The 11,943-nt window shown below is 43.0% G+C and overlaps 1 protein-coding gene across 1 annotated transcript; it reads left to right on the forward strand.

The window, feature by feature from the left end:
* The first annotated feature begins 1,071 nt into the window (after nt 1-1,071).
* On the forward strand, nt 1,072-11,676 carry ecsit (ECSIT signaling integrator). The gene is made up of 8 exons (XM_085759879.1): nt 1,072-1,187; nt 1,546-1,711; nt 3,042-3,447; nt 6,873-7,096; nt 8,439-8,496; nt 8,624-8,772; nt 9,690-9,795; nt 11,289-11,676. Exons 2-8 carry the CDS (start codon nt 1,586-1,588, stop codon nt 11,573-11,575), a joined length of 1,356 nt encoding a protein of 451 aa, XP_085616005.1. The 5' UTR covers nt 1,072-1,187; nt 1,546-1,585; the 3' UTR covers nt 11,576-11,676.
* Nucleotides 11,677-11,943: the final 267 nt, after the last annotated feature.

The raw sequence follows: 11,943 nt of genomic DNA on the forward strand, positions 1-11,943 counted from the left end.
CATCACAGCGCGAGTCGCAGTAAAAACCAGCGGAGTCTCTGATGGTGTTTGTCGCCATCATGCGGCAGCAGCGAGTACTGCAGGCGCTCAATGCACACACTATTACTACTACTACTACTACTACTACTACTACTACTACTACTACTACCACTACTACTACTACTACTACTACTACTACTACTACTACTACTAATAATAATAATAATAATAATAATAATAATAATAATAATAATAATAATCTCTACAAAATTGTGAACCTGTCTTTGTATTGGATGTTATATTATGCTTGATGATAACAAAGAAATCCGAGTAACATTTCTTTTATTTAACCAAATAAAAGAAACCATTGAGTGATCTGGCCAACAGGGCAGCATTCAACACAATCAATAAATGTAAGTGTCACACACAGCAGTGTATCCAAACGATATGAAATACAAAGACAAAAACAGTTACGATAGAGATATCATCACTAAAATAGCATTGGTTACAAACTTAAAAACAAGTAACACTGACAAAGGGATCTTTAAAATCAGGACAAATACCATTACACAACTTAGGACTGAAAACATTTAGTGTTCTCAAAAGAGAATCAGAGTCAGAAAAGTTTTTTATTGCCAAGAGCAGTAAAGGTCACTTTACAGCACAAGGAACTTGATGTGGTGTCAGGTGCAAACACAAAGGTACAAAAAATAGTCAAAAGTAGCAATAAAATAAAATTTAAAGTAAAATAAAATAAAATAAGATCAAATAGAATAAATAAAAAAATATTCTAGTGCAAAAAATACGCAAATACTATTCACAGTTTGGAATTGTATATATAATAGAATAAAACAGAATAGAGATAGATAGATACAGAATACAGAAAGAGAAAAAAGAAAGAGACAAAGGTATAAAAAAAAAAAATACATTAAAACGTATCACTAGCAGTTGACATAGCCTACTAAATAATATTGGCACCCCAAAACACAATATTCATTTTTAAAATCAATTTTACATGACACAAACTCAACTAAAAGATCATTGGAGCAGGCGGAACGTTTGTTTTGTTTCTTTGTTTCTGTTTTCCGGGGGGGAAGTGAATGTGTGCAGGACCCGGATGTTGGACTCTTGTCGGCTTTGCAAACATGGCGGCGTCCACAGACACTAATCTGTGAAGGAGAATTTACCTGAATCTGTGTTTTTAAATGGTGAGTACTCTTTAAAAAGATTATATAGACACATGTGTGTTATTGTTTGACATAATGTGCATAAGTCATGAGTCACATAAGATTATTATTGATAATTTATCTGACACTGCGTACTTATATACAGATAATCTTTGAAGTGACATGTGTGAAACTTAATAGAAATGTTTAATATTTCCTTATTTTATGGTAAATATGTCTGACTGAAGGAGGTTTATGGACAAACCAGAGCACAAGACACAAAGTTAAACACCATTTATCCTCAGTAATCATCATGTGTGTCGCAGTTTTCACTATAAACTTCATAAAACCGTGAGTTTAAAAGATGTAATTAATAAATTCATTATCATTGTTATGTTAGTGTGTGTTTCTGTGGAGCTGGGTGTGATGGTGCCACCGCCATGAAGTGTTCCCGCTGTCTGCTCCGGCTGCTGGGCCGGTCGGTCCGGTTCGATTCCCGGTGTGACGTCATGCCCCGCGCGGCCTCCTGCAGCCAGCCCGACGTGTTGCGTCACAGCCAGCAGCAGGTAACCGTAGCAACCGCAATTCTTCCTCTCTATCTCTCTATCTTTCTAAATATTGGTTATTATTTAGTTAAGTTAAGTATTGTTACAGTTTGTCTCAAAAGTCTTTACACGGCGTCATGGCAACAACATCCTCTCTGACCTCTGACCCCCCACACCGACTGAGGAAAAACTGCCCCAAGAAAACCTGTTAACAGGGTTGGAGAAACCTCAGGTGGAAGGAGAGGAAAGAGGAGGAGAGGAGAGGAGAGAGGAGAGAGGAGGGGAAGGAGAGGCGGGGAGAGGATAGAGGAGGAGAGGAAAGAGGAGGGGAAAGAGGAGGAGGAGAAGGAGAGGAAAGGAAGAGGAGAGGAGAAGGAAAGGAGAGGGGAGAGGAGAAGAGAAGGAGAGGAGGGGAAAGAGGAGGAGAGGAAAGAGGAGGGGAGAGGAGTGGAGAAGGAGAGAAGAAAGGAGGGAGGGAAGAGAAAAGAAAGGAGGGAGGAGAGGAAAGAGGAGGAGGGGAGGAGGAGGAGAGGAGAGAGGATGAGAGGAGAAGGAGAGGAAAGAGGAGAGGAGGGGAAAGAGGAGGAAAGGAGAAGGAGATGAAAGAAGAGAGGAGAAGGAGAGGAGGGTAGAGGAAGGAGGAGAGGAAAGGGAGGGGGAGGGGAAAGAGGAGAGGAAAGAGGAGGGTAGAGGAGAAGGAAAGGAGAGGAAAGAGGAGGAGAGGAGAAGGAGAGGAGAGGAAGAAGGAGAGGAAAGAGGAGGAGGAGAGGAGGGGAGTGGGGAAAGAGGAGAAGGAGAGGAGAGGAAAGAGGAGGGAGGAGATGAAAGAGGAGGAGGAGGAGAGGAAAGGGAGGGGGAGGGGAAAGAGGAGGAGAGGAAAGAGGAGGGTAGAGGAGAAGGAAAGGAGAGGAAAGAGGAGGAGGGGAGGAGGAGAGGAAGAAGGAGAGGAAAGAGGAGGAGGAGAGGAGGGGAGTGGGGAAAGAGGAGAAGGAGAGGAGATGAAAGAGGAGAGGAAAGAGGAGGAGAGGAGAAGGAGAGGAAAGAGAAAGGAGAAGGAGAGAACAGGAGAGAAGAAAGGTGGGAGGAGAGGAGGAAGGAGGTGAGGAAATGAGGGGGAAGAGGAAAGAGGAGGGAGGGAGGAGAGGAGAGATGAGGAAGGAGGTGAGGAAAGGAGGGAGGAGAGGAGAAGAGGTGTTGTCCATTTAGTGAAGCTAGCAGCTCTCTCAGTATCAGGTAACCATAGAAACCAGACTGCTGCAGCCAAAACATTAACATATCTCTGTTCACACACCGACCCCTCCTCTCCTCCTCCTCCTCTCCTCCTCCTCCTCCTCCTCCTCCTCCCCTCCAGCTGCTGCGGCGCCGAGTCCACACCAGCCCGCCGATCGCCGGGCCGATTCCCGCCGAGTTCGACCCCGAGCTCGACAGGAAGCGGGACCGGTCTCTGGTCGCCCACGACGACCTGTTCGAGCAGGTTGCCCGCGACGCCGCCAAGACCAAGGCCACGTTCACCCGGGTGGTGGAGGTGTTCACCCGGGCGGACGTGCGGCGGCGCGGCCACGTGGAGTTCATCTACGCCGCGCTGAAGAAGATGCAGGAGTTCGGCGTGGAGCGAGACCTGGCCGTCTACAACACGCTGCTGGACGTCTTCCCCAAGGAGGTGTTCGTCCCCAGGAACTTCATCCAGCGCATGTTCAACCACTACCCGCGGCAGCAGGAGTGCGCCGTGCAGCTGCTGGAGCAGATGGAGAACTACGGTGGGTCAACATCTGGATCGACCCGGATCTAGACTGATTGATAGATAGATAGATAGATAGATAGATAGATAGATAGATAGATAAGCTTTATTTCGGTGTCACTCCACAACACACAATAAAAATCCAGAGACAATATAAAAATACAGTATTGATTACAAAATGACCCGTTCCCCCTTGACAAAATTAAAAGTGTTGGGGACCACTCAAAAAGAGAGTTGTGAGACACCAACTACTAAAAACATGAATAGAAACGCACATTATGGTACCATACAAACAAAAAAACAAAACAAAGCAAAACAATTATTTTATGAACTGGAACTCATAAGAGACAGTCTTCTATTGAGGATGAGGTGGCAGGCTTTGGCACATTCATTAATACAATAATAATAAGAGAGTAAACATATATATTGCTTAAAAACTGACTTACATGTATACAATAATTGATTGATTGATTGATTGACTGATTGATTATTTAAGCAATATATCACTCCAGTCCGTGGTATATGCTCATTATACCACGGCTAAGGGGCGTTGTTCGGCCCGACGCGAAGCGGACTGGAGTGATATATTGCTTTTATAAAACGGTTACCAATAATGACAATATGAAAGAGGAATACGCAATCAATTTTATGTAGTTTTATTCAACCAGAAATCCATATTATCCAATAAAATAGCCTCACTGTGGAAAAAATAGTCCCACCTCTCCAGATGTTAGCTCCTAGTAGCTCTGCATCTCGTCTTTTCCTCTGTCACTCCTCAGTCCCCTCTACTGTTGTTAACCCTCTGGAGGTGAAAGTTCACCTTCAACATGTCAATTCAACTACTTTAGTCCATTTTTTAACATCGTAAAAACATCAGCTGTCTTTTGCTATGGACTGCAACAGTCCGTTGTCATGGATACATGACAACAACTTCCATTCATACCAGTCATAGAGTGCTGAAGCGGAAGCAGCCCCATGGGTCCTCAAATCGAAAAAAGTCTCCATACGAATGAACGGGAGTCCAAGATTTATTTCGCGATCCGTTTGAATTGTGCCATGACAAAAAACTCTGTCCTCTACCTGTTTAAAAACATCACGTTTCATGCCGAGAAATCAGCAGTTTATCGTAAAACGGCAACAGAAGAATGTATTTTGTGTGACGACGCTCTACGGACTATAGATCTGCGTCCCACAAAAAATACGTCACCAACTGACACGGGAAAGGGCGGCATTTGGTGACGTCACCTACGCGACTTGTAGTCTTTCTGGTTACAGACTCTTCGGGATTTTATTTTACAATAGTTTTACAACAAACGGCTGATTTCTCGGGATGAAACGTGATGTTTTAAACAGGTAGAGGACAGAGTTTTTTGTCATGGCACAATTCAAACGGATCGCGAAATAAATCTTGGACTCCCATTCATTCGTATGGAGACTTTTTTCGAATTGAGGACCCATGGGGCTGCTTCCGCTTCGGCACTCTATAGTACGTGCCCGATGCAGAGTGATAGCTTACGCTGTGATAAGGCTTTAGAATAGTAGCCGTGGTATATATATGCTCATTATACCACGGTTAACAGCCAATCAGATTGCCGGATTTCACCTTTCCGTTTTATAATCTTTATTAGCCAACGCACAAACAACAGGCTAGTCTTTGTGGGGTCCTTGTAGCAACACATTAGGGCTGGGACGATACGCTTTTCTCCCGATTCAATTTTTCTCGATTTTTAGTCTGACACCAGTGAAACAGTTGAATGATTATGATTGTCTATAGACTATTCCAGGAACCATATTTCCCCCCCAAAATACACATCACATGTAAGTCAGTTTTTAAGCAATATATATGTTTACTCTCTTTTCAAAAGCCTGGACTGCATAAAAGAGGCAAAAATAAAAGAGTATAGAAAAAACAGGCTTCTGAAACCTTTCTGACAAAATGAGATATAGACTGAGGGAAACTGCTACATTTTAACATTTATCTGCACACAAAGTGCGCCGTGCAGCTGCTGGAGCAGATGGAGAACTACGGTGGGTCAACATCTGGATCGAGCCGGATCAGTCCTCTCTAGATCGTTGTAGCACCGCATTATGTAATAACGTAATCAATTTGCACCTGATGATGTAATAACACCGCAATGATGTAATAACACCGCAAAACAAAACAAAACAGACAAACTTCCAAGACTAAAATAGATGCAGGCAAACCGGAGTTACACCATGACTAGACGGCGCTAGCGATAGCGACAACGCTAAAGTATGGGGGCAATTCTTTCAACCACAACAAACACTCAAAAAACAATCAATTATCTATGGTTCATGACTCGAATCCTTATGACACACCACTGAACCCATAAACTGTACGGTTATACTGAGTATAAACAGTATAAACTGTGTGTTTTTGCATGTAGTCACTCACCTCAGACAGACGAACTGAGGTGAGATGAAACATCCTGGAAAGACATTACTATCCGATCACAGAGCGCCTGCTCTCCCCGCCACAGAAACTAACACTTTTTCCTTGTTGTGATGATTTCTTTACAAAACTAAACGGTCAGATATATTTTGGATATTACCACTGCACTGCTCCACCGTTTATTTTTGTAAAGAAATCATCACAACAAGGAAAAAGTGTTCGTTTCTGTGGCGGGGAGAGCAGGCGCTCTGCGATCGCTTTCCAGGATGTTTCAGAGTTCGGCTGTCTGAGGTGAGTGATAACATGCAAAAACACAAAGTTATACTGTTTATACCGCGCTTTATACCGTACAGTTTATGAGTTCAGTGGTGTCTCGTTAGGATTCCAGTCATGTACCATAGATATTTGATTGTTTTTTGAGTGTTTGTTGTGGTTGAAAGAATTGCCCCCATGGGAGCGTGCCTATGTTCCCACAGCCCTATGTTCCCACTGGACTCTCTCTACCTATCTGGACTCTATCTGGCCTGTCTAGCCTCTACCGGGTCTTTTTACTAAACTTAACCAACTCCTTTCTTCATTGCCTAAACCCAACCAATGGTGGGAACATAGGGCCTAATTTTCAGTGACAACAAAAGTTAAAAATGTGGGAACATAGGGCTGAGGGAACATAGGAATGACCCCGCCCCCATAGGTTAGCGTTGTGGCTATCCCTAGCGCCGTCTAGTCATGGTGTTACTCCGGTTTGCCTGCATCAATTTTAGTTGCGTGTTTTGCTCCCCCCAACACTGGCTGACCATCAGGACAACGATTTAGGAGTCAAAAATGGCCGGAATTCTCCTTTAAACAAACCAACACAACAACACATCATGCTCCGACATCCAAAATAAGTCTGGATTCTTCCTCTCTAACAAAGTCTGTCTCAGTTCATGACGCGAAGGGGAACAGAAAATGTGATTCAATTTCAACAGTCACATATAAACGCTGTAGAAACGCCTGTCTGAATTTTAATTTAAACGGTCGTTGTGCTTCAGGTATCATGCCCAACGTGACGACCAAGGTCCTGCTGGTCCAGATCTTCGGGGAGAAGGGCCACCCCATGAGGAAGTACCAGCGCATCATGTACTGGTTCCCCAAGTTCAAGAACGTGAACCCGTTCCCGGTCCCTCACCAGCTGCCCGAGGACCCGGTGGACCTGGCTCGCTTCAGCCTGAGCCGCATGGCCAACGACCGGGACGCCAAGGTCACCGTCTACCAGGTACCAAGTGGAGGGGTCGGAGTATCTGTGTGTGTGAAATATAGAGGTTAAAATCGTTTAAAAGTTGACGTGAGGCAAGAAAAAGTGTCAAACCAGATCTACGCTGGTTTATTCTCTGGTTCCTTTTAGTTTTGTTGGAAACCCTTTAATTTACAGGCAGTTAATTACGCGATAATATCAAGAAATAGCCAGGAAATAACAATTAATTTCGTCATAATAATGTCTAGAAATAATGGTCAATTTCACAGTAATGTTGGGAAATATAGCCAAGAAATTGATGGATTGCGTAGAAATAGCCCAGAAATAATTGATTGTAGTTGACATGCAAGCACTTGCAATCTTTTGTCTTTATGGAAAACATGACATTACATGAAATTTACTGATATTTCTAGGCTATTTCTTGAAATTATTACGCAATTACTTGTTATTTCTTGACATTATCACATAATTAGCAGCCTGTAAAATTAAAGGGTCACAGTTTTGTTGTTATTTTTTGTTAAATTACAAAAGTTGACAAAGGTCTGTCCAGGTTCCAGAGCTGGACACAATCTTGGACCCAATATCTAAAATAAACATTTTGACAGACAGAACTTCTTCATATTTGACCCATATTTTCAGTTTGAATCCAGGATGAAATTTACTTTTTTGCCACAAATCAAAGACTTGGCACAATATTTGAGAGTTTATTCGTCACATAAAATAATACAAGATCATTGCAGTGAAATGATATGCAGGTTAAAAACATGACAGGACAACAACATTAACCTGACTGGAAAAAAGCTAAAAACAAAGAAATGCTAAGACACACTGTACTGAATTGATATATTCTAAACTAAGCAACACAACAATTCTTAAGGAGTAACTCTGGCTGCATCCAGCCAGATGTTAGCTGGCCCGTTAGCCGCACTGAGGGGGCAGGGCTAACAGTGGTGGTTTGTGAGGAAGGCTGCCTCCAAAAACGTCATCAGCCTCCATCTCAGCCAATAGCAAAATTCGATTGTAATAGCCGTGTTTCAACCCATAGAGGGCAGTCACTCTGACATTTTTACAACAAAATACACCAAATTGAAATATTTTGACTAAAGTTGGACCAGAATCAATCAACAACACTACTTCATACCCAAATATATTTGTTTTCAGCAGAAAAAAGTGGTTTAGGAGTTTAGTTACTCTTTAAAATGCGTAGCGCCAAAGTGACCGTGCTTATTATGGTTTCAATAATTGGCTGGATGAAACTGCGAGGTGGTTTTTTCTACTTCAACACAACTTAGACGGTTCTGGTTTCAGCCAAAACTGTTGTCTGCTTTTATAAATCAGTCTGGTCGTCTTCTCTTCCCACCAGCTGCCGTGTACGGACATCACAGAGAGCGGAGAGGAGATAGAGCTACCACATATCGTAGGTACGGAAACACAACAGTAACAACGACAACGGTGGATGGTTTTACAAGCATCAAACCAGGAAGCTGCATCTCTCCTCCTCCGTACCAGTTCTCCGTGTGTTGACACCACTTCCCTCTCCGTCCTCAGGCATCCAGAGCCCCGACCAGATGGAGCTGCTCTCCAAACACAACGTCAGCCGGCCGGTGTTCGTGGAGGGGCCGTTCCCTCTGTGGCTGAGGAAGACGTGTGTGTACTACTACGTCCTCAGAGCCGACCCCACGCCGCCCGAGGAGAAGGTGAAGGGTTAAAACTAATACTATTATTATTATTACACTGACTTACAAACAGGTGCATCTCGATAAATTAGAATATCATGGAAAAAAGTTCATTTATGTCAGTAATTCAACTAAAAAAGTGAAACTAATACATCATATAGATCCATTACACACAGAATGAAACTGAGCTCCACTGTGTAATAATTGTCACGGTTTATTGGCAAAATCTGAATATACTACCCATGAATATATTTGTATAAGTGTATAATCGCTATAAAATAAAATTTGTTTGGTTTTCGTAGCCTTATAATTATTCTTTTATATCTACATACAGTATAGCAAGGGTCTTGCTTTAGAAGAGTGTCGCCATCTTGTGCCGCCATGTTTGTACGGCAGCCTGAACAGAAAATCCAGCCAACCAGAGAGCACGATTCAAGAGTTTTGCGTTCTTTAATAAAGGAGAAGGGGGAGGGAACAGCGGAGAGAGTGAGTTGGTAGTTAGTTGGTACAGAACAGTGAGAAAAATGGTGGAAGACGCCATTTCCACACAAGTTTTTTTGGTCCTCGGAGGCCACCGTCACTTTGCCGACGGGAGGGGTGCGAGTGAGCGCTGCAATCTGAAATCTGAGCCCTAGATATCACGGCTTTCCCCCCCATTTTACACACTGGACCTTTAATTTCCTTTAGTTTAGATGTAATGATTATGGCTTCACATTTAATAAAGACCTAAAATTAAGTATCTTAAAAAAATGTAATATTACAAAGGACCAATTTAAAAAAGCATTTTAAATATGAAATGTCGTCCCTCTGAAAAGTTCGTCCATCTATATGCACTCGATACCTGGTTGGGGCTTTTCCATGATATTCTAGTTTATTGAGATGCACCTGTAGATTAAGACTTAGATCAGTTTGTGTAACATGTGTGTCTGTCTGCGCAGGTTGAGGAGCCGTACGACCCCGAGCGGTGTCTGGACTATCCCCTGCAGCTGGACCTGGATCTGGACCGAGACCTGGGAGACGACGAGAGCTTTGACGTAGAAGACGGTAAGAAGTTTACATTACAACTGTCTTTCTTCAAGTTTATTTGTCCGAATCTCTTCTGAAATTTTATCTTGCGTCCAAGAGATATGTTTCTCATAACAAAAAACATTACAAAATATAACACAATATAACACCAAACAAGACAAACATCAGGCATGTGACGTGCTCTATACGTAGCATCAAAGTCCCGACACTAACAGCTATTCAGGCCCTGACGAACCCAACTGATTCAACATTTTAGCAGACTGAGGAATAAAAGAGTTCCTCAGTCTATTTAATGAAGCTATAGGGTTAGTCTATATCTCCTGTTGGATGGCAGCAACTGGTATTCCTCAAATAAAACATGCATTCGTCTCGTATATGCAGCTCTAAAAATTGGCTCAAGTGTTTGGCCTACAATCTTTGAGCAGATGCTTGCAGATGCACTAACTCCATACTGCATAACACTGAGAACAATAGACTGAAAGAACAATAACAGACCTTAGTCTCCTATGGAAATAAATATGTAAAGAGGAGTTAAAGAGGAACTATGCAGGATTTGTACCCTAATTAACTAGCTTCAGATTCCTAGTTCTGGTTAAATAAAAGACTTGTAACTTGTTCCAGGGAGAATGGAGGCTCTCTGCCTTCCACCTAGTGTCTCTTGGCTGAAAACCAACCTTGTGCCTCCGACCCGGTGTCCCGGCTCTCGTCTCTGTGGCACCATGACAAAACGCGCCCCGTAACCCGTAATCTCTTGTTTATGACAGATTAGACTACACAAATATACACATCGTATAAGATAAACAACATTATGTACCGCTTTAGTGATTGATTTCTCGCCGGCTTCGTTGAAAACAAACGCACATGGAGGAGAGGAGGGTTAGCAACACAGAGGAGAAGAGAGTGGACTTGTATACAGGGTTCTTACGGATCCTTAAAAAGTCTTAAAAGGCATTGAATTCATTAATCTAAAAACAAGGCCTTAATTGGCATTAGAATGTCTTAAATCAATTTTTCAAACGTCTTAAAAATGTTAACACTTGGTAAGTGGGATTTTATGATTGTAATTAGTCTCAAATCTCAAAATAATTGGTAACATTCTGACATAGAGAAGTTAGTGGCGGCCGTCAACGCTACATTTCTTACCACCTCCAGCTCCCGAGTCAGTGTTTTTTTTTTTTCAGACTTTTTATGCATTTATTTTGAAAGGACAGCTGGAAAGAGACACAATCCAATGTTCATGTAGCAGTCACTTTACCTTGGAAGTGGGTAAAATTGTCCCTATAACTCTATGTAATTGATGTGGTGTTTTTTTCTGCATTTGTGTTTATTGTGAAGTCGGTCTTAAATTTAATTTCAAGTGGCTTTAAAAAAAGTCTTAAAAAGTCTTAAATTTAACTTGGCCTAAGCTGTAGGAAGCCTGGTATAGTTCCCCTTTAAATCATGAACAACAGAAACCACCACGCTCATGTCCGTCATGTGATGCAGCTGCTCTGTGTCTCCTCTGTCTCCAGTGGACGAGGGTCCCGTCTTCGGCATGTGTATGACGGGCCGGGGCGACCAGGCCACGCTGAACCAGTGGATCTCCGGCCTGCAGCAGAACAACCCCGTCCTGGGCCGAGTCCCCACGCTGTTCCGTCTGGACTCGGGGCCGCGGGAGCTGCAGGGGCCGGCGGCGGCGGACGGCACGGAGTCGGAGTCGCGCCGCAGCCACAGGCCGAACACCGCCGACGCCCAGGAGACACGGGAGTGGCAGGAGGAGGAGGAGGAGGAGACGAGGAGGAGCCAGAGGATGAAGTAGCAGGACAAGACCAAGACAAGACTGTGTGGATAAAGACTGACAAAGAAATCATGACATACTGTCTCAGAGCTACCGGCTCGTTAGGTTAACTAGACAAATAAATTAAATTATAATCGTAAAACTAAACTGTGATTCCTCATTTTACTGCGTCAACGGTTCAACTTCACATCCACAGTGTCGTGACCTAAGGTAGAGGTCCTTCAGGGGAGTCTTAGAGACCCTTGTGGAGGTTTAATTGAGGGTTTTATATGAAGTTTATTTCAATATAACTCCGTCCATCTATAACTCAATGACAGAAAGTATGATTGTGTTTGTCCTGGTGAAATCAAATGCCTTTGATCCACCAAAATAGTAATGTTTGTTTTGTT

This window comes from Trachurus japonicus, chromosome 18 (genome assembly GCF_045865225.1).
Source record: "Trachurus japonicus isolate A0001 chromosome 18, Traja_1.0".
Taxonomy (NCBI): domain Eukaryota; kingdom Metazoa; phylum Chordata; class Actinopteri; order Carangiformes; family Carangidae; genus Trachurus; species Trachurus japonicus.

Bases quoted from the DNA above. Each gene is read 5' to 3' on its own strand.
- ecsit (XM_085759879.1), top strand. From the start codon at position 1,586: ATGAAGTGTTCCCGCTGTCTGCTCCGGCTGCTGGGCCGGTCGGTCCGG. The intron at 3,448-6,872 runs GTGGGTCAACAT...GTTGTGCTTCAG, and splicing joins GGAGCAGATGGAGAACTACG to GTATCATGCCCAACGTGACG. The intron at 7,097-8,438 runs GTACCAAGTGGA...TCTTCCCACCAG, and splicing joins CCAAGGTCACCGTCTACCAG to CTGCCGTGTACGGACATCAC.